The sequence below is a fragment of the Coffea arabica genome, chromosome 6e, assembly GCF_036785885.1.
Source record: "Coffea arabica cultivar ET-39 chromosome 6e, Coffea Arabica ET-39 HiFi, whole genome shotgun sequence".
NCBI lineage: Eukaryota > Viridiplantae > Streptophyta > Magnoliopsida > Gentianales > Rubiaceae > Coffea > Coffea arabica.
This window is the reverse complement of record NC_092321.1, coordinates 6,155,865-6,178,899: the sequence shown is the minus strand read 5'-3', so window position 1 is coordinate 6,178,899 and position 23,035 is coordinate 6,155,865. Positions and strand designations below refer to the sequence as shown.

Below are 23,035 nucleotides of genomic sequence, written 5' to 3'. Positions count from 1 at the left end.
CAACCTCCCTTGAAGTTTACAAAATTACACAAATCTCCTCTGAAATTAAAAAGTTTTGATAACAAAATTAATCTAATTAGAAAAAGTAACATTAAAAAAATACTTTAAAAAAAGAGATAATACTTTTATTTCATAAATACCTCTTTATATGCGTGTATGCATATATGTGTGTATTACTAAAAGAATAAAAATAATTAAAAATTAAAATAATTAATACACACATTTTACCACTCAAAAATTTTATATTTAATAAATTAGACAATATAAATAAATAATAAAACTACACCAATGATTACAAGATTTAGCAAAATAAATTAGTCATCTCTTTTAACATGATATTTACTATGATTCGTATGATTTTGAATAAAATTTTTTTCAAAATTTGCATTTTTTTTTCCTCATTTCTCCTTTATTTCCACGGAATTACGTTACAACTGCTATAGATTTAAAATTTTTTGAAAAAAAAAATCTTCAGGAACAACTTTCTTTTGATTTTTATCTTTCTCTTCTACCAAAGCCCTTCTCTCACATTATGTACAACTCATTTCTAATTATTGTCAAATTCTATCAATCACAAAATAGTGTCATTAGGTATATCAATTGATTTTATTTTATAATTACAAGTCATCGTTCATTATTAACAGAATTTCCAAACAGTTATTTCAATTAATTAATTACTAATAGTTAATTAGTACTCGAATTACTTAATCGTTAGATATTAGTAAAGGAGAAATGAGGGAAAACAAAGGCAAAATTTACAAATTTTTTCTGTTCAAAATCACAAGAATTATAGCAAATATCATGTTAAAAGAGATGACAAAGCTATTTTATTGAATCTTGTGATCATTAGTGTAGTTCTATTGCTTATTTGTATTGTCTGATTTATTAAATATGAACTTTTGAATAGTGAAATGTGTGTATTAATTGTTTCTAACTTTAATTATTTTTATTCATTTGCTAATAGAACTTATATATATGCATAAGAGGTATTTATGGAATAAAAATTTCATCTCTCTCCTTAAAGTATTTTTTTTATATTATTTGTTTCTAATTGGACTAATTTTGATACAAAAATCTTAAATTTAGAGGAAGTTTATGTAATTTTATAAATTTTAGGGAAGACTAGCGAAATTGTTAAAAATCTCAGAGGAGGTTTTTGAAATTATCCCTTATTATAATTATAGATAGATGTACAGTAACTCGATACAATGGGGAAACAATTATTTTTTAAATATTATTTTTTGTTGCATCATAAATATACGTTTTCTATCCAGCTTTATGTATTTTTAAGATTTTTTTATTTCACTTACAATCAAATTACAAAAAAAGAAGAAAAAAAAGAGAGAGGGAGTTCTACAATAATTGTTCCTTAATAATCCACTACCAAATACTGGATTTGTTTGGATATCTCATTTTTTCAAATAATATTTCGCTTGCATCATAAATATATTTTTTTATATTATATACATCACATCATAAAAAGTGTTACATTAATTATTCTAAATAATATTTTAAATCATACTCTATCCAAACAAATCTACAGCTAATCTCTATCCAGACGCACCCAGTATTTGGCAATTTGTTACCAAAAAAACAAAAAGAACGTCCCGTCACCACCCGCAGATAAAATTCCGCTGTAGCACATCCACTAATACTCCTGAAGCGGTAATTTTGACAATTATGACCACCTTTTTTTTTTTAATTACTAATAAAGTAAAGAATTCCCCATAATCATAATGCAGGTCGCCTCACCTTTCCCCTCCAGTGTCCTCCCCTCTGCCCTCTGCCCTCTGCCCTCCCGAAAGAAACCAATAACTTCCTCCCTTTCTTATCTGAACTGGGGTTTTCATCATTCAAATGCCACGCTCCGAACATCAAATTGAGCCACGTTATCTGCATCTCATGGCTAGGCCCCACCACCGTTCCGATGCCTCTGCGCTCTTAATAACCCCCGCGATCTTCTTGCCTTCTGGTTCAACTCCCTTTCCCTCAATTCCTCCGTCGCTTTTTCTCATACGCAGACAGTTTCATCTCACTCAGTTAACATCCCAACTTCAATAACGCACTCTTGATTCATATTCCTTCTTTCGGCGATACAGGAATTAAAATTAATCCCTCCGAGATTCTGCTCTTTTCAGGTGTCTCAACCTATCTAAGGTCCGAGTCTGTAGTATCATATCATGGCACGCCTCTGTTTCCACGTGAATGAAATCAACATGCAATTGTTGCTTCATTTCGTATCTTGATCATTTTGTTTCCTGAGTGCTTCTTGTGCGAATTGGTTTTTTTTTTTTTTTTTAATTTTAATCCCCGGTTGTTTTTGTAAAGGGTATGCTTTAAAATTGGAATCTTTGTTGCCAGCTTAGCTGTCCCAAGTGTGTTCTTTTCTTCGTTATATGTCACAGGTACTCTTTTTTTTTTTTTTTTTCCGGAAACGATAGGTGGTCACAGGTACTCCATACGTTTGGATTTAGTCCTTAATAAAACTGTTGAAGGAATGGTTTTTTTTTCTGGTGTACTTCGCGGTGGGTGGTTCTGACGTAAACGTGATGAGAAAGTTGAGCAGGATGGGAAACCATGGCTCATTTATGGTGGTCATTATTTTTTTGTTGGACTACCAATGACTCGTTCATTGGTTCGTTTGTGTCTAAAATGTGTCCTCGTTATACGTACCGACGTTGGACGCGTATACGTGATCCTTCTTTAGCCGATGGACCGATCTTTATGGTCAGACAAGATATCTTGCTAAATCCCAAGTCATGGATTAAGATGAGGGGGATAAGATTCCTTCGATAGTTTGTAGGTGGTGAATGAAAGGGGAAAGATGAGTAGTTCTTCCGTTTTAGTTTAGTGCTGTTGTAAAAATTGATGTTTTCAGCAACAATGACTTGCGTATATGTTTTTTATTTTTGTTAATCCATTTGCATGCGCATTTTTAAAGTTTTGCTTTTCTTTCCTGGATTGGATATAGCATCATGATGGTGGTCTTTTTTATGGTTAAAAATTTTCACAAGACAGTGTTCTTATTTGGCTTGTCTTCCATTTTCTTGCCTGGCTGGCTGTGCTGTGTTTGAGTGTCATCGCTCTTTCCTCGCAGACAAACCGAATTGAGGAGAAGTTTTTATGAGGTTGACTGAGAAAGATATTCTGTTTCACCTTATAATAGTTTGAAAAAGGTGCCAAATTTGGCAAGTACGATTGATCAAAAGTAAATTATTGTTAGCCAGATCAAAAACAGAACTAGGAGAATAAGTTGGAGGTCTTTTCAATTTTTCCTTTTTCTTTATCAGGCTTTAGTTGACAAAGACGGGCAAAATAACTTTTTTTTAAGCTGAGTGCTATTGGATTACTTTTATCAGTGATATTGTCGGAGAGTAGCTTCATTTTGAGGTGCTGATAATATGGTGTTCTGATTAGTAACTAACTTTTCTAATCTCCCTCCCTCCCTCTCTCTCTCTCTCTCTCTCTCTCTCTCTCTCTCTCTCTCTCTTTCTGATCTCAAGCTGTTCTTCCAGGAAAATTTTCTGATGGGAGGCGCTTGTTCTTTGAAGAGAGATTATAGTGCTGATGGATATGGACTCCATAGAGGCATTTCCGGCATGTACTTCAAATGTGGATATTCGAAAGAGCGAAGGGCCTCGGTTCACTCAAATTCTGGTTGCCCCCCACAAGGAGGTAGCTGTCCATCGCTCATGGAACTTTGCATTTACAAGATACGCCAGGTGCTTGTTTCTTTAATTGCTTCCCTGTTATTTAAAAATGGTGGTCGTTTTTCTCATTCAATTCTTGGCCTTTTGAAATTCCACAGGAAATTCACAAATATACTTCATTCTATATGCTGCCAAGAGATATAAGCCAGTTGATATTTAATGATCTGGCGTCCTGCCACGCTCTTTCAGATTGTTCTATTAAAGCTTTCAGAGACTGTGCTCTGCAGGTGATTGATAGGCGGAGGTTTTCCTTTTAATCCTGCTTAATCATTTTACAGCCTGATTGTCTCATTGTTCTGTCTGATGGTGACAGGATATATGCCTGGCAGATTATCCAGGAGTGAGAGACAGTTGGATGGATGTCATTACTTCACAAGGATCGTCTTTACTTACCATTCAGCTTTCAAGTTCTGGTCTTACAGATGTAGGCTTGGCTCAGCTTAAGAATTGCTCAAACCTCCAAGCACTATTGTTTGATCGTTTTGATAATGTCTCTGAACATGGCCTAAAGCAACTTGATGGTTGTAAGTTTTGCATTCTAACATACTGTTTTATATGTCGGCTCTTGCTGATAGCGGTCATAATTGATTTCTCTAAGTGAGTGTGTGTACTGAGGAGGTTTTATGTTGTTTCACTATTACTAGGAAATATGGAATGCTTGATCTTCCATGACCTGCTAACTACAAGATCTCATAGAGAATTCGAGTTGCGTTGGCTAGTAAATGTATATGCAAGTGCTTTGTGCATTATATGCAGTGTATATACATTGCTGCTACAGATGTATCTACATGTCTATTCATATATATGCATATTTAGGCTTAAAAAATGGAGTATGATGCATAAACAATCACATCACATAAAATTGAGGGTGACAAAATTTCTGATTGTCATTCACCAACTGCAAATTGTCCTAGTGTATTTTTTTTGTTATATTTTGCTGGTAAATACATGTCAAATGAATTTGTTGAAAATTCTGAAGTTTAAGGTATCTTGCTTCAGGTCTTTCAAACTTGGCATATTTGGGTTTTATCAAAAGCAATGCCCTTACCCGTGAAGGAATGCAGGCTTTATCCAGCCTGTTTAATTTGGAAAAGTTGGATTTTGATAGGTGCCCTAGGATTCATGGTGGACTTGTGCATCTAAAAGGTTAGCTTTCTTTCTAAGTATCTAGCATTCATGAAAAAAGACTCCTGCCATATCTATTGAAACCTTTTACACTCTTGTCATCCCTCTCCCTTCCAACTATCCATCTCTCTCTCTCTCTCTCTCTCTCTCTCTCTCTCTCTGTGAGACACACACACACAGAGTGTATAATAACCGAAGTATGCTAAAATCTGTACTTGGCAAATCCTCTGGTAGACCATGATATTGTTGTGTAATTGGCATTTATACTCCTTGAGTTGGGTATGGTATCCATGTTTTTCCGTGTTGAACAAAGTGTTGTCAAGTTTTGGACTAGAAGAATATGAGAGACCCTCATAGGAAAAAGAAAAAAGGACTTTTGAACCACAAAACAAGTCTTTGATAGGCGGTTTCTTGCACTGGTACAAGTTCAGTCACTGGTTTTAGTTCTTATGCTAATTTTATTAAGTGCTGATTCTGTCAAAGGGATTGTTAGTTTATTGCTTGCTTTGATCTCAGCATAGAAGTCTTCTTCTTACAGGTCTGACAAAGCTGAAGTCTCTTAAGATCAGGTGTTGTAAATGCATTACAGATTCCGACATGGAGTCTCTTGCAGGTATTTTTGGGAGCACCGTCTGCTTTGCGTTGCAAGTGCTCAACTTTTGGTGGAATTTGTTGATCTTCAAATTTTCATGCTTCAGGGCTTATAAATTTGAAGGAATTACAGATTTCATCTGTTAACATTACGAACATTGGAGTTTCATATTTGGAAGGTACGGCTGAGTATTTCCTATGTCATTTCTTTTTTAGTAACGATGAATGACTATCTACTGTATTTCTGTAAATCACATTCTACTAAACTGGCTTAGTCTGAGAGTAACATTTTGACAGGATCCTCTATTGAGAGATTGGAAGAAATTTAACTTTAAAAGAATTGTATTTGCACCCAAAAATACCTGTGCTAATGTAGAACTTGAAATATTTCTAGAGGTTCTCATGTCTTTCTCTCTTTTTTCAATCTGTAATCAATACCGCGATAAAGTTAAACTTGCTCACTAAGCTATCACAGGTTATTGGTTCCTTTCAGTTATCCAATTTGTTAAAATAAAGTTTCTATATATTGTTGAATTTGTGTGTTTTGTTAGTAATTACATCTAATTTTCATTTATTAATTAGATCAAGCATGGTCTCCTAATGACACCACATGCTGTGACAGGTTTAAGCAATCTCATCTCACTCACTGTGGAAGGATGCAATGTTACTGCATCATGTTTGGATCCAATTTCAGGTTTCTTCCTCTATATTTTTCCTGATCCTGTAGATGTATTAGATCAAGGGAAACAACAGTTGGATTTGGAGATTTATATTGAATTGTACTGCATTTATTTGATAAACTCAAGTCAACGATGTTGAATGAAGAAATTGCATGTTTTGATCTTGGGAATATTCTATGGCAGTTATCAGAAATCTGTTGCAAGTGGTCCACTGGGTAATTAATTTGCAAGTTATACACCAAATCTATATTGCTGGGTGTTTTTGCAAATATTCTACTTCTAGTGATTAATGACGCAAAAAGAAATAAGCAAAAATCTATCTTATGTAGGAGAACATTAAGTTGTTTATATCAATGCAACTGCCTTATTTGTATTGGAGTAGGATTTCTGTGATTCACTTTCATACCTTAGTCATTGCATTTAGAGCTGCAATGAGGATTTCCATTGCCTACGTCTGAATGGGGATTAAACTATTTATGTTCCTTACTTTGATGGTCCTATCTCATGCTTCAGACTTATTTCATAGGGCTATTGACTTTACGCAACATATATAGTGCGTATTTCACTACTTTAGGAGTGAACCTTAACACTAGGTTAGGTTTCTCCACTATGACGTGGGAGGTCAATGAGTTGGGACATAGAACACCCTCTCCGATTTTAGTAGTAGATTTGGATGCAACTAGTTGTCCTTAGACCTAATCACCAAGCAGTTTTTCCTTGTTGGTTTTACGACTTCCGTTCACTTTTATACTAGTGGCCTTTTATTCTTATTGTTTATTATCTTTTTGTCAGCTCTTATTTCGCTGCAGCATTTGGATCTGAATAGGTGTTCTCTTTCTGATGATGGATTTGACTTAATTTCAGGTGATTTTTTAAGGTTATGCACTTCATGTGACTGTCTTCAAAATGCAAGATTATTTTTTCCCTTGAGCTTAGAGTTTTATTGTCGATCCTGCAGCATTCAGACATTTGAAGGTGTTGAATTTGGGGTTCAATGATGTTACAGATGCATGTCTAGTGCATCTGAAAGGTTATTTCCTTGCCTTCCTTGTACAATTTCACCTTCTAATATCTATAGATCTAGCAAAACATTCATTTGAATCTATGTAATAGCATTATTTTGTTTTCACATATCACGAATGTATATTTGTTGCTTTTACCCAATTGATGGATCTGCAGTGGAACATGTTCCATGACATACCTAGTTCATTGATCCATCTGGCTAATTAAGGATTTGGATAATATATAAGATTTCTTTGAATTCTACAAAGGTTGATTCTATTTCAGAGTTAAATACTTCAAGCTATATAAACTAAATAAATCTTTTGAATGTTATGCCAAGTATTGCACTTCTCTGAATCTAAAACCAAAATGTTTCCTTTGTATGGTGTGTCATCCAAATATCCTTACAGGCACATGCAAATGTGATATATTTTGCTGTTGTTTCATGGATAATCAGAAATTTTCACTTTGTTATTTGTCTTTTTTTAGGTCTAACAAGATTGGAAAGTCTAAATCTGGATTCCACACGTGTTGGTGATGGCGGACTTGCTAACTTAGTTGGTAGTTACTTGTTTATATTTAATGACAAGTAGGTGTTTTTAACGAGTAAAACAAACATTCTTTTGTCTGACCGGTTAAAGTTGGTAACTCATGTCTTCATGAGTAAATATTGAAGTGAAGATTTCTATTGACTTAAATGAGACTGTATTTGAATATTTCAGGGCTACAAGGTTTAAGAAAGCTTCACCTGTCAGATACTGAAGTTGGTAGTGAAGGGCTTCGCCATCTATCTGGTAGGATGTTCTTCTTACACCGCTGTGTGGTACTTTCCGAGGTGCTTGATGAGTAATTTAGAACTCTTTTTTTAGCAGAGCTATGTTTTGAATGCCCTCTCATATCTTTAAATGGGAAGCACAATTGCTGCTCTCTCATGCATATGACTCTTTTAGTTGTATTGTTTCAAGAATTTATTTTGTGTCTGTTGATATAGACTTCGTGAATGATTGCTGAAATTTTTTATTTTGGTTAGTGCAATGATTTGCGCGCACAGGGAAGCTAAATGTAGCGAGAAATATTTAAAAATAAATTCTGTTTATTGTTTTTCGTGCCTGTCAATCGTAACATCATTAGGTTATACTGCCACAAAATGGAAAATAGAGCTTGGATTATTTTGATTATTGTAATTTGGAAATGATTAAGTTGATTCTAATCTCAACTTTTTTACTGCAAAATGTTGGGATTGTCTGCAACTTTTGTGTTTTAATGGATAAGCTATAATGTGGATTTTGCAACTTATAATAGACCTGGTATTATTTCTGTTACCTTCTGTATGTGTTATATTTGGAGAATATATTGACTCGAGTCTATCTGACATCTAAGGTCTGACCAACTTGGAGGAAATCAATCTGGCATTTACATCAGTAACTGATGGTGGGTTGGAAAAGTTATCCCAGTTGACAAATCTCAAATCACTGAATTTGGACGCTCCCCAAATTACTGACCATGGTCTGGAAATGCTTACAGGTAATGATGAAATGGATTACGTGTGTGGATTTTCATCTTCACATTGTCTGTCACAAGTGCCATTATATCTGTTTTCCTTTTGGACGAGGTTTGATGCTGTTAATGTTAGTTCCTAATTGCTCATCTGCATCGTGGTCGCTTAATACTTCTCTTTTTGGTTGTTGATCTTTTTTTTCTTTTTTTTTTTTATAATCTAATGATGTTATGATGATGGCATATGTAATTGGATTTCCTAAACTGAGGCAACATGTATTTCTTTCTTTTAGAACCATTTTTGGAAGAAAAATTATTTCTGTCCTTTTTTCTTGCTTGTCTCTCGTCCCAGAGCGGAGGTGGCAACATAGCTCAATTCAAAGTACTATAACTATTGGTAGTTTATCAGGAAAGTAGAGTGGAGGTTAAGTACTATCTAGATTGCTTACCTTTTTTTTCTGTTAATAATCACATTTTCCGCTTGTGGATTTTCCTAATTGTCTGGTTAATATTGTCCAACCTGGTTGTATGACCTGAAGAATATTCTATAGCTTCACTGATGTATTTTGTGGTGACTTAAATGAATAATACTTCCTAGTGCAGGTTTGACTGAAGTGACCCACTTGGATCTGTTTGGAGCTCATATTTCAGACTCTGGAGTAAACTGCTTGTCATGTAACTCCCTTTTCTCATTCCTCTGACCTAGCTTCATTATTGACTGCTAGCTATTGTTTGATTGACCATCTGTTCCTTTTTTTTTTAATCTTAAATTAGATTTCAAAAACCTACAATCTCTCGACTTATGTGGTGGAAAGTTGACGGATGCTGGAGTGAAGAATATCAAATATCTTACCTCCCTGATGATTTTGAACCTGTCACAAAATCTCGACCTTACTGATACAGCTTTGAAGTTTATCTCTGGTATGTCTGCTCTAATGCCGCTTTGGGCATGAGAGATATGCTTATGCTGGTTTAACTTTGCGAGAGGTTGAAGCTTTTTGTGTAACTAAAAAGAGTATGTCTAGTCCAATACCTCTTGGGTATTTTTTTTTTAATTTCTCTCTGCTGTATTTAATTTAATTGGGTTATTTATCCTGATGTTGATAGTTCTTTTTTTTTTTTTGGAATTATAAAATATTGGTGTTGCACTAATGTCAGACTTCTGAGCTTAAAAAATAGAATGAAATAAATTAGAGCTGATTGGAAATCGACGACTCCATAAAATTAAAGAAGAAAAGGCCACCTGAGGAGTGGATGACTTCTTAGATTGATGACTTGTTGGTTTATTTAGGGAAGGCTGGTAAAATCTTCAATAGTGCTATTTCTTTCGATTTCGAAAAAAAAAAAAAAGAAGAAGCACTATGTAGGCAAATTCCCATTGAACAAGTACTGAAGATTTTGAAATAGTCATTGCTGAAAAATGCATGCAGGGCTGGTTGCGCTGGTATGTCTGAATGTGTCGTATTCACGCATCACGAATGAGGGTCTGGAGTATCTGAAGCCTCTGAAGAATTTGAGTTCATTGTATTTGGACTTCTGCAATGTGACCGGATCAGGAATCAGAAAGCTTCAGTCCAAGTTCCTCCCAAGTCTCGTAAGGTTCCGCCCCGAGTGCTAGACACAAAAATGGTCAGGTCAGGTCAGGTATTACGAGCCGTTTGGCTGCCTGCTATTTGCTGTGTAAATACTCTTAAGCTAAGCTAAGCTAGCAGTCGGGAGGTTGTTTTGAAGATTTAACAAGAAAGGGAAGAACGTTGTGGGTATAAATGGGGGTTGTAAATACTAAACAGTTGTTGTTCCATGGGATGGATGATAATAATGAAGTACTCTTTTTTTTTTTTTTTTTTTTTTTTTTGCAAATTCTGTACTTTTGGGACTAAATGATGACCCATTTCGTGCTCATTCACTGATGTTCTAATCTCTACGCCATTACTAGCAGATATCAGTCATATCACCCGAAAGACAGGTTGCCATGTAAATTCGTCAAATCTTGTTTCTCCCGTACTAATGCTACAGTGATATTATTAAATGACTAAAGCATTCATTATTGTGGGAACAGATGGTCAAATAAATGAACGACGAGGAGGGGTTGCATTTAATTGATCGGATTGCATGGATAGTAACATAAGACGCACACATTAAAATAACCGAATAATATATAAGAAGATATGTCTATACTCATCCTATGAATTTAGTACAACTGTCTTTTCTTTCCCACACACTGATATGCACACTGCATTACAACAACCGACATTTTGTAGGTCAAGAATGACAAACCAGCAAAATCACACTCTATAGAAAAAAAATTTAAAAAAAAAAAAAAGAAAAAAGAAAAAAGAGACACTAACTATCTAAAGGAGTAAAGGGTCATGATGAACTGATAACGGAGAGGCAAAGATGGCCGAGCAGAAACAAAGCAAAAACGAAATCTCTGCCACTACATCTTGCCCAAGAATGAAACAAAAAAGGTCGTCGTCCTATGTGAGATACAAAAACATGGCTGTCATACTATTGGGATGCATTTTCCAAGTGGATACAAGAGCTGTGGGCAGCAACAGCTGATACAGCATAAAAAACCTGCAGCATGATTTGGTCCATGTATCAGCGTAAGCAACAAACGTGATGTCAAATGCAAACAGAAAAATCAATCTTAGACTCAAAACATACAAAACGTTAGGCAACAACAACTTGCTGACAATACGAGCGACCTATACATAACATATGATTTATGTAAGCATAGGAGGAGACCATCCTGACAACTGTTGATTTTTAGCATTTTTCCTATGTAAAAATGATGACAAGCTCTTCCTTTCCAGGATTCATGCAGTAATTCTGAAATTGTGACCAAGTTCCTTGCTATAATCAGAATTACAAGTTTAACAACATGCTGATGCGTCAGCAGTTCTGTCCTCCACATAATGATTCACATAGACTACTAGAGTATATAGCATTGCATGTGCGAACTTGACCAGGAGCTCCAACAAATCTTCAGTGATAATGTTAATGGATGTCAATATTCTCCTGTGAATGCATACAATTCCTCTACAGCATACAAGAATTGACCTCCAATTCTCGTTGCATTAGCCGAACGTCAACACAGTTGCATGCGTAGATTGGTAATAATCTGTTGGGTTTTCCACTTAAGATTTGATTTCAAGGATTTTCATATACTTTTAGATGCAAACAAATGCAGAAAATGAAAGATGGAAAGAGAAGGCATGATTTCATCAAGTCCCCATATCGTCACAAATGCAACCTAACCGATTAGCAAGTTGCCATGTTCAGAATTACTCTCGATCTTCTATTATACTACACCGCTGCCATAAAAAAGATTTAGGCCTTGTTGAATAGTTTAACATACGACTAGACAAGCGTTTTACCAGCTTCCGGTTCTTTTTCATGGTGTTCCATTAGTTTGGCAATCATAGTCTACACAGGACTATAGCATTTAAAATGCATAGCAAGCGTTGCTTTGAAAATTATCTTGCACACAGCACTGATTTAGACTAGCCTCAGAAGTCAAATGTTTTATATATTTCAGGCCCTGTTCCCATTTTCAAATCTTAGAATGGCATGGGGGAAAAAAAATTTGTAAGGACTGAAAATTATACACCTGCCTGATATAGTAGGAATATTGGCGGAAATATGGTCATGTAAAAAAATGCTTCTCTCGTTTAATCAGTGGCGAAAATTATACAACTAGACTGATACTGCATTCCACATCTAGTTTGAGCAGATTACACAGCAGTGAGTCTAAGTTCCCTTAGGCACCAAAAAGTGGAGGTTTGACAATGGAAATAAAAATGCACCTCCAATGGCTTTTAATCCATGGCTTTAAAATAACGGGGAACAATCAGTCATACATGCGGTTATGAGTCCAAAATTTTGGTTACCTACATAACAGTGAGATATTCGTGAAGAGTATGATTAACATTAAAATGTACAGTTAGAAAATATCACCACCAAGGGATAACAGCAAAATATACAGTTAGAAAATTCTCTGAGTATGCAAGTAATATCATTAGCATGCTACAACTTACATGGTCTGCAAGCACTAGAGTGATAACAGTGACGAGTAGTTTAAAAAGTCTTTTCAGCTTCCCAAGGAGTGCAATCAGCAAAAGCTTATGCATGCTCAAGGGCATAAAAAAGCTTAGAAACTCGTCGCCTCAACAATGGTTCCAGGCGAAAAGAAGGAATACCGCTCTGCCACCTTTTTGCTTCGTACATCTCATTCCATGCCTGTACTATCTCATCAATGTTGAATCCCAAGCCTAAAAGCAATCAAAGTTGTCAGAAATATTGGCAAGCAAAAATCAAATTACATTTTACTTAAAATGATTCAACTACACCCAAAGATATGCGTGTCAAGATTCACCTTCTGATGCAGTATCATTGGAACAGTGATTTTTTATCATAACAGCAATATCTGTTGGAGAAGCCCCAGCAAGTTGAAACTTTTCTACAGCAACCTCCAAACATTCTTGCCAAACAGGAAGCCCTAGCTTGAATTCCATTATTGATCTTTCATAAAGCATGGTACCCCACAACAGATTTATCTGAGACCTCATATTTGTTGCCTGCTCGGTAGCTTCATCTTCTGACACGTCCGTGAACATGTCATCCAACTTCATTTTCTGCAACATGGCTTTGATTTTATTTGGGTTGTGCAGATTAAATAAACGCAGTTCTTCTGCTTCCTCCCACATCTGCATACCCCTTTCCATATTTTCCTCAGCATTGTTGTAAAGCTGAAGAACTTCTGTAGAAGGCCACAATTCCAAATTAACATTTGTCCCAATCGCGTAATACCATGAAAGTTTTGCCTGCTCAAACTGTTGCTGCCCAAGAGCTAGAATGCCTTCATAGAAATTTGGCTTGATAAGAAGTGCTTCTTCATATTTCTTACCAGCTGCGGAGTATTCCTTTTGTGCCCAACCATATGCATTTTTCACCTGCTCTAACACAGACTCCCTTGAAGCATCTTCAGTGAGGTAAACTCTCTTCCTGGCCCTTGACATATGTACATTCCCCCAGTTGAACAAAGCCAAAGCAGCCATCTCCTGAAACTTCTCAGCAGCCATGTTGAACAGGTCTTGTGCCTCTTCACTTGTGACTGTCTCTTCCAAAGCCTCAGAGTAGAGCTTCATTCCAAGCTCATGCAGATCTAAGTAAGAATCAGGATCAAATCCAACATAGTTCTTGAATAGGTAAGCAAACTGGATGATCCAATCCTCAATACAAAATGGTCTATTTAGAAACTCCATACTTCTTCCCAAATTTCCATTTTGCATCTTTTGGGTTTCTTTAATGTCAAGTGTGTGCATCTCTTCTTTCCTTTTTACCTTCTCATAAAATGGATCTTGCTCTGGACTAACTTCCACGGCATACAACCTGAAAGAACCGTGATCAGCAGCTGCTTCAGCCAACCTTAGTTCCTCAGTATTAGTGATTGTGACCAAATCACCTTCTTGGTCCCTGTATTTCATAAGAACAGCTCTCGATATTGGGAACCGGTCACTTATAGCCTCCCTTAGCTGCAAAATGCTACAATTAGTAGGAATCTGGGCCCACCTTATATCTTCTCCAAACACTAATTTTATTGTCTGCTTAGGCTCTTTATCAGTGATGCTAGTTCTTCTTTCCTCCACCACCAATTTATCTTCAGCTTTCTTCTCCTCGATCTTGTCCTCAACTTCCTCCTCAAATTTGCTCTCAGTCTCTGTTGCATTAATCTCCGGCTCAGAATTCTTTTCAACTTCTATAGCACCTTCCGCTCCTTCATTCTTGTCACCTACCTTCTTTTCTTCTATTTTGTTGATTTTCTTCTTTTGGACTTTCTCTTTCAAAATCTCTATTGGATCTGAAGTAAAAGGTGGTTCAACAGATTCAGGAAATGGGACCAGATCTACAGGAATGTCATTTGCAGTCGAACCTTTTTGCTCTATTGTTCTTTTCAACCTTTCATAAATCTCAGTTGCCATAAGATTGTTAGGCTCCATCTTCAGCACTGAATTAACATCTCTCAAGGCCAAATCCAACCTATTCAGAGCCTCATAACACCTAGCTCTCTTCAAGAGTGCCTTACTGTACTTAGGGGTGACTTCAAGAGCTAAATTGCACTCATGGATAGCCCTAGGGTACTCGCTCAGGCCCATCTGCATATAACACGCAGCCATATTACTCCGCAGATGGGATACATCTGTATGATTTCTGGGGAGCAATTTTATTGCCTTGTCATATTTCAACATAGCTCCTTCATGGTCCCTCTTTTGAAACAACTTATTTCCTTCATCCTTCAGGTCATGTGACATAGAAATGAAGACTGCAGTGTCCTTGTCATAAGCTCTTGGGCTATTCCCATTTCCATTACTCTGCTTCACGTTGGATCCGCCAGATTTACCTCCTGATTGTTTGTTCTTCATACTTCGCCTCCCCATTGTCTATACAATACGTCTCAAGCTAAACTAATATTCACGTTCACAAAGTACCTTAAAATGTTAATTCGACCCCAAACATTTAAAACCAATTCAATCCAGGAAAACTAAGCGGGTGAATCCCCTTCTTTCTTTTATGAGAAAAACAATTAGCACCTTTAGACTCAGACCTTCAAGAACAAAATCACAATTTTATAAAGCTTCAAACTTTCGACTCTAGCAGCGAGCCAATCCAATTGAGCACAAATAGATTCACCAACTAGAAACAAGCTCGAATGTAGGACAACAACAAAAACCCACAAAAAAAAAAAAATATCTCGTAAAAACTCTGGCAACTAATCAAAACCACACACAAACAACTCGAAGAACCAAACTCTTTTATCTCTTCAATAACACACAGATACCTAAGAAATGGAAAGCCCGCAAATTATACCAAGAAATCCCCGTTTATTTCCCTCCAAACCAGGAGATATCCTAATTCAGAGGGAAAAACAGTAGTACAGAAAAGAGACCTTATTTGCAGCTACAAAATAAGAGATATTTGACAATCCAGATTGTGGCTCTATCCTTGAAGGAGTCAAGTACAAGTAAGGAATAATAATATATAAGATGAAGGACACTTAACTTAAAGATTCTGACTTTCTTCAAGAACCATCAAATACGTTTCAGGAGGTTTCCGGTGAGGAAATTGGGATATTGGTTAAGGGAATTTGAAGAAATGCCGACCGCTAATGCCTTGTCGTTCTTTTCCTGGTATCTTGTTAAAGAGTCTCAAGCAATCCTGACGTTAAAGCCACAAAAATATAAAGCTCGAAATTCTTTTTTTTTTTTTTTTTTTCTCCCCTACCGGTGGATTTATATATATTTTATATTTTTTTTCTTGTTGATGACTTCACCGCTATGACAACCCGACAATGGTAGTGGAGCCCGCACTTCCGTGTTATCCAAGGTTGTGGGGGAAAGTGTTCTTTTGCGTGGGGAAGCCAACGGCAAATATCTCGTTGATTTGACGGTTGACTCTCAACTGCTTCAAAGCACTTAAAACCTTAAACAAAATGCAATCCCTAGAAAAGACAAAAGTTCTTTTTTATTTTTATTTTTTTGGAAATGTTAATATGAACACCAATTCCAAATAAAAATTAAATGCTCTAGTAGATTTTCACTACTGTCAAGCATCATCAATTTTTATGAGCTCGTTTGGAGAACGAAAAAGGTTGTGAAAGTTACTTGCACTTATTCTGAAAAAAAATGGAAAAGGAAAGAAGAATTTGAGATTTGCAAGTAACCCAAACTTGAAGTAAAGGTTGGACGCGGAACAGTAGCTCTTCCATTCCATTTCCATGGGGGGTTTCTTCTCCTTTTGGTTTTGGGTTGAAACTTGAAAGAGCAATTGCCTAATAACTTTGAAAATGCTTCGCTTTACGTTAAAGACGTGGGTGGAAGATAAATAGTTTTTGACCCCAGCCACAGGACCACATATATTATTGCTGATTACCATATATATATATATTCTAGAATCCAAATCAATAATCTATATATACTTATTATTAATGAGTAGGGGTTTGGTGTTAACAAAAAAAAAAATGTTAGCATTTACCCTTTTAATAACATTTACCATTATTTATTCATATTTTATTTGAAAAACACGTCACTCTTATATAACTATCACTACATAACTATCATTACATTTCCCGATTAAGTGTTTAACAAATCCACTAATGAACATTGAGATTGCATCGCCTCCCCAAAATCTCTTTAACTAATTTTTTATTCTATATCTTTTTAATATTTATTTATTTTCTAAAATATGCGGATACATAGTGTGTGTGTGTCCCACCCATTAGTATATATATATATATAAAGGGAGAAGAGAGAGGATTTGATGTAAACGTTCTATTGTGTCACTTATGTACATTCATTTTTGTCCTCAAAAAAATTTAGTTTTATTTTAATTATCTAAATGCATATTGTCAAAGATAATTACCCATCAACATTTCTCAATTTACTATATAAACGTACTTTTTAACTATCCCTAAGTAGTAATTACCAACCTAACAATCATTTTGTAAAAATAATTTAAATTATTAAAATATTCTTTAACAATAAAAGTTTATATGTAAAATTCATTCACCATAAAGTACCATTAATTGAAGGAACGGCGAAGCATGACCGCAATGGTGAATAAGGTATAGTGCAGGACGGCAGAATAAAATAATGCATGAAAGTGTGAGGCGGGGCAGGAGGTGGGCCGGCTCACCCACATTATTGTTATCCCAGTCCAGGTCCCGAAGCCCACACAACACGTGACAAAAGAAAAAGGAATCCCACTAACCGTAAACTGTCCAACTACCACTCACCCACGCCCACGCTCAGTGCCAGTCTGGTCTCGCCGCTTTTTTTAAAGATCCGCGTCCGCCCACGCTTTCCACCTGCATCCGCCACCGTGCTAGCTCTAACCTTTCAATTCAATTTGCAGTTTGTTAGTATTTCTTTGCATCACAAGCCACCGCTCAATATGCTCTTTTTTTTGAAAAAAAAATTTTGTTTGAGTTAAAACTTAGAAGGCAGGTAAGCTGTACAGTACACCATTCATTCAGTCCTACAATTTGGCATAAGCTTCGATCCTTTTGTGTTGTTTACAAAAGAGTATTCCCTTTGTCTTTTGAACTTCAGTGGTTATGTACTCATTGGACCACCGATTTCTTTGCTGATTGTCTGAGAAATTTAGGGGGTGCTTGGTTCTTGCTTTGGAATTGGAAAGGAAAACGGAATAATTCCTAGAGGGTCCACTAACGAGGGTTTTGATCAATTCCTCTCAATTTGATCGGAAATCATGAATGGTCAAATTTTAATGCATGATTCCAAAATTTCAATTTCTTTTACACTGGACCAGACGTGCAATATTGAAATTATTATAATTCCAAGTACCAAAAACCCTGAACCAAGCGCCCGCCCCTTTATGTGTATCATCAGATATGGGGCACATGGCCTTTCCACCATACTAAGTTGAGCCAAGGGAACTGTACACCAGATTGTTTCGACAGAGCCATCGCCAATTGAGGTGTAAAGGAGCCAGATGCCCCAAAGCTAGCTAGCGAGTAGAATCTTTATCATACATGCTAGAAGACACAGAATAAATTGATATTAACAGTGCAGGAGATATTGATATGCCGATTCCTAATGTTTCCGATTTGAAGTGCATTTAGGACAATTGACTAATTCTTTTCAATTTTCATTTAGACGGAGTCATGTGAAGTCACATAACCTTGTCAGAAATTTTAGTCTTGTATTTTCTTTTAGAGGAGAGTGGGAGAAAGAAATGAAATCAGAATAGAAATTAATTTTAGGACGTACGAATGTATGTCTTTGTAATTTTAGTAGTTTTTTTAATAATTTTTTGAACTTAAAAAAAGAACTCGTGACTATATTCATTCTGATAAGAATTAAAAAAATGAGTCAATTGTTCTAAATGTGTTTCAAATTTTGAAAAGTTAAGAACCGGATTTACTTTGACCCAAACTTTGGAGACTAAAATCGCTCATATGACAAAATTTTGTAAACCAAAACTGCAATGCATTTTTTCCGTGCAAGAAAAATTTAGGTTGTACTTTGTAGAACCACGTAATCTCAAACAGGTAAGAAATGAAAATAATGACGTGTCAATGCCTGCCAAAGTATCGGCCTTTATCCACGTGCCCAGTCGTGATTGGTGAAAGTGCGTCAGGTTGGAATTACTAATTAATCACCATCTCCTCCCTCGAGAGAAATCTAACGGAGTATACAAACCTTAGCTGGGGAAAGACATACTGCTTTGTAGATCATTGCCAACCGGAATTTTATTTTTCTTCAGACATAGAAATTAGGGTTCGATCAAACAATCAACAGAGAGAGAAGAAGGCAACGAAGATGAAGAGACAGACATGGAGTTGGGTCCTACTTCTATCCGTTAATCTCTTCAACCTCGCTGCAGTCTTTTCGGATCAAATTTTCCCTGCTCATACTGGTATTCAATATCAATAATTCCATTTATTGAACTTATTTATTTTTGTTTTCTTTTTTTTTTTTGGCTGGGAATTTTTTCGTCGGATTTTGCAAGTTCAGTTCCATACGTGGTTCGACATTCTTAGTATTAAGATTGGAAATTCATGCCCTTTGAGCTGACTGACTTGGGTATACTTTAATATTTTGTTGCCATTTGCTTTCTATTTTGATGATTGGATTATTTTCTGTAACAGTATCTAATACTATTTATATGTTTGGTCCAGAGTAATAACATCAACTGGTTTACCATTCATATCCCAGATGCTTAGCACACTGCTGCTTCTTTATGTCTTTATTTAGATTTGGTTTGAGCATTTTCATAGTCGTATGGTATCTGGGATTTAGGGACCGAGCTGTGGCCATTGGCGCTTGATGAAATTATCCTACTTTCTGGGATGGCATTGATGAATTGGTATTATCTAGCTTAGTTTTCTCAGTGTTATTTGGAATTTTAGCTTAAATGTGTGTGATCATTCGTGTGTTGTACTGATGGTCTTATTGGGGTGAAACGAAGCAGCGATCAGGTCTTCCCTTTGGAAAGCCGGGAGAGGGAATTGGTGCAATGGCTAGATTTCTTCTGGCATAGTTTTTGAATTGACTACAATGGCCAGTTTCCTTTAGTTAGAGTTTGTGAATTATATAATGGCTACGTTTCCTTGAGGAAATCGTGGGGAGTGCAAACAATAGGGTATTACAGATATCAGATTGGCTCTAAGACTGGTACTGCTTCTTAGAAGGCTGCTTATGTCCTATCTGTCATGTGGGATTGTACTTGCTGGGTTTGGAGCTTTGGTTTTTCTAGAGAAAATAGTTCTATGGTTGGTTTTTGCATCTTGGTTGAATAGGCGCTCTTCGTACTGGTTTATTTCTATATTACTATTGACTTGCCTATTCAATTTGTGCTTCAAACTTATGGTTGTTCGGCTGTTCTTGACATCAGGTGGGAGTTTCAGTAGAAGTTCTCGAGAACCTAAATATAAAATCGAATTCCATACAGATGATGCACCTTTTCATCCTGTAAGTGCTTTGGCTTAGGACACTACTTTGTTTTTGTTCATTCTTCTTTGTTCCTCCGGAGGTTTTGAAGTACTTTACAATTTAGAGAGTGTTACCTTAAGATAATCTGGTGCTTTGTAATTTTTATCAGTAGGATTGTTGTCTAAATTGCCTGTAGAAAAATAGATTGGCATAACTCTAATGTAAAAAAGGTGAATAGTGATTGTTACCTGATAAAAGATCATCTAATGGCATTGATTTTACAGGATGACGACCAAGAATCCTTGGTTATGCCCAATAAAAATGGAGAGAAATTTCTATGCTTTTTGCCTAGGATGCAGAAGTCCAAGAGCGGAAAGCTTGTCAACCAACAGAATACAAGTAGTATGATCCTGGAGACTGCAAAAAGCATCAAATTGAAGACACCAGATGAGCTGCTTGAAGTGTTAAAGGATCGTTGCTTTCTTCGGGTCAGATTTATTTCGTCCTCTCTAACAAAGGATGAATTTTGTCTTTCTTTCTTTATTTTCTGTTGAACTTTATTGCCACAGTTACCTCAGATGTTGCTTCCATTCTGGACTCTATAGTAACATTGACCAAATTCTGCATGCAGCAAGAGGGATGGTGGTCATATGAATTCTGTTATCAGAAGAAGTTGCGCCAAATTCACTTGGAGGATGAGAAGGTTCTTAATACTCATTTTCCTCCTCTTGTAAATTGAACAGATGCTATTATCATAATTTATTGTTTGGAATAGTTTCAAGTTTGTTCATATTTGGTTTCGTTTTGTTTACCATGTTGCAATGGTCATGGGAGCTTTATTTTACTGGAATTGTATCTGTGCAAATAATTGATAATTTGGATAATGTTTTAGGTGGTTCAAGAATTTATCTTGGGAGCATATGATGCTGAGGCTACTGCTGCTTACCACCAAAACCTCTCTGACATCTCAACATTGAAAGATCCCCGCTCAAAAGATGCATCACAAAGGTATCAACTCAACAAGTCTGAATTGTTGGACACAAGTCAAGTAAAGATATGTAATTTACTTACAAATGGTCGGTGTGGATTAAGTGTTTTCCCCTTCAAATAATTAGTTAAGCTTCACATTCACACAGGTACCATGCTCATCAATATACCAATGGAACAATCTGTGACTTGACAAATGAGCCTCGGGAAACAGAGGTAGAAACATATGATGTTGAGCTCTTTCTTGTTCTCAATCTTTCTGTCCTTTCTCCCTTAAACGAGGTCTAATTTCAGGTGAGATTTGTTTGTTCGGAGCCCAGAGCTATGATTAGTTCGATCACAGAACTATCAACTTGCAAGTATGCTCTCACAATCCAATGCCCAACCCTCTGCAAGCACCCGTAAGACTCTCTCTCTCTCTCGTGCGTTCATGCATGCACAAGCTCTTACTCCAGAGCTCTGCCCTCCCTATCAGTCGAAAAAAAAAAAAAGAAAATGGTCGAGTGTGACTTGTATACAGATGAAATATACCAATTATGTTTCTTTTCTGTATGTCTTGAGTAAATTGTGTAGCCTGTCTTTTTCTTCTTTTTTTTCTTTTTTTGGTTGGGCACAGCACCAACCAATCATAAGGTATGTTATAGTTACTGAAGTCTCTTAATGAGGTTGTGAAATTTTAGTGACATTGTGTAGCAGCATTTCAAGTTATCTCTTTTACTTCTTTGCCCCAGCTAAAATAGTTACAAGAGTAATTTTAGAATTACGTAACTCTTTTGAACCAACGTTATCTTTGCTTGGCTGGTTCATGTAAAATGATAGGAAATTTGAAGGGTGGTATATACAATTTAGAAACTGCAGAATATGTTGCTTTGCTTATCTCAAGTTTCAGGAGAGGTCATTGTAAATTACTCAATGACCTTGTGGCATTTTGGCTTGACCTCTCCTAGTTGTTTCATTGTCATGATTCCTAATAGTAACAAGTTGTGGTTAGACCGCATTGAACTCTAGCCACATTTCTGCAGCTCGAAATATACCCGAACGGATGTATGATAGTATTTTGTTGCCCTGACCATTTGCAGGTTGTTCCAGGAAGAAAGACCAGTTTGGCATACCATTAATTGTAATGCACTCCCAAAAGACTACAAAGAAGCTAAAGTGGGGGGAGACTATTTCCAAGATGAAAAGATTGCTATGGTTACAGGCCTTGTTCATCCATCTGGTTTTGATTCAGAAGAATCTGCTACGTAAACTGTAACCACCTTATAGGACAAGAGAGAAGTTCAGCAAAATGCCAAGTCAGCACTAAAGATTTTTCTGACTCCCAACACCTGGAGATCAATCACAGTTTTGCAAGCAATCTGCACTTGAATTAAACAAATTCTATTATCACAATCTTCTTACATTGTAAATTTTGGACATTACTGGCAGTAATTTGTGAGATGGATATTGTTTAACGGAACAATGTAAATAACACATTTTGCTCATAGTGCAAGGACTAGTTAATTATTACTTCATATTGGTAGAGCAAATGGCCCGCTTCCTAAAACTCTTCTAAGCACTAATAGACTTGGAACTTAATTGCTGTAATGGCACTCTCCGTACCGGGTTGGGAACAAATTTAGTGCCTCAGCTACGATAAGAACAGTCTTGTCACGTCCCTGCTTGTGATTCTCTTTCAGCTTCACCTGCATAGGTTTCTGATTATTGAATCAAAAAGACCAAAAACTGACAAGACTAGCCACAAAATAACCAACTTGTCATACAAATGCAAGACACTGTATACTTGCATTGCAGAGCAACCACAACACGAGTAATTCATGATCTTTAACTATCTTAATTGCAAAACAAGAGCCAACCTTAATTGCAGTAGAAGAACGACATGCATTTCCGTGAATCCCATGATATGTTGCACCCAAGAAAGAAAGGATTCAAAAAATTAACGTGGGTTTCTGAGCACATTCCTAGATTTCTCTGATTTCTGGTTTAT

At 36.2% G+C, this 23,035-nt stretch overlaps 3 protein-coding genes across 12 annotated transcripts; 2 read left to right on the top strand and 1 right to left on the bottom strand.

Annotated features, from left to right (window-relative positions):
- Positions 1–1,746: 1,746 nt before the first annotated feature.
- LOC113695652 (uncharacterized) lies at positions 1,747–10,448 on the top strand. Of its 10 annotated transcripts, none has more exons than XM_027214780.2 (16): positions 1,747–2,138; positions 3,516–3,722; positions 3,809–3,937; positions 4,024–4,234; positions 4,710–4,856; positions 5,374–5,448; positions 5,534–5,605; positions 6,049–6,120; positions 6,899–6,970; positions 7,065–7,136; positions 7,598–7,669; positions 7,831–7,902; positions 8,489–8,632; positions 9,209–9,280; positions 9,380–9,526; positions 10,036–10,448. In XM_027214780.2, exons 2-16 carry the CDS (start codon positions 3,528–3,530, stop codon positions 10,221–10,223), a joined length of 1,740 nt encoding a protein of 579 aa, XP_027070581.1. In that variant the 5' UTR covers positions 1,747–2,138; positions 3,516–3,527; the 3' UTR covers positions 10,224–10,448. The 10 variants fall into 10 exon arrangements, 9 of the variants coding, with proteins under 9 accessions (XP_027070581.1, XP_027070579.1, XP_027070577.1 ...); XM_027214778.2 differs by having other exon boundaries at positions 3,504–3,722; XM_027214776.2 differs by having other exon boundaries at positions 1,747–2,157.
- Positions 10,449–10,743: 295 nt separating this feature from the next.
- LOC113695650 (protein PHOX1-like) lies at positions 10,744–15,849 on the bottom strand. Its single transcript, XM_072054778.1, has 3 exons — positions 12,984–15,849; positions 12,646–12,879; positions 10,744–11,182 (listed from the first exon to the last, which is right to left on the bottom strand). Exons 1-2 carry the CDS (start codon positions 15,043–15,045, stop codon positions 12,731–12,733), a joined length of 2,211 nt encoding a protein of 736 aa, XP_071910879.1. The 5' UTR covers positions 15,046–15,849; the 3' UTR covers positions 10,744–11,182; positions 12,646–12,730.
- A 2,960-nt stretch (positions 15,850–18,809) lies between these two features.
- Positions 18,810–22,562, top strand: LOC113694656 (protein OS-9 homolog). The gene is made up of 8 exons (XM_027213513.2): positions 18,810–19,045; positions 20,024–20,100; positions 20,346–20,549; positions 20,693–20,764; positions 20,954–21,069; positions 21,198–21,264; positions 21,343–21,449; positions 22,128–22,562. The coding sequence occupies exons 1-8, from the start codon at positions 18,949–18,951 to the stop codon at positions 22,294–22,296; spliced, it is 909 nt and encodes a 302-aa protein (XP_027069314.1). The 5' UTR covers positions 18,810–18,948; the 3' UTR covers positions 22,297–22,562.
- Positions 22,563–23,035: the final 473 nt, after the last annotated feature.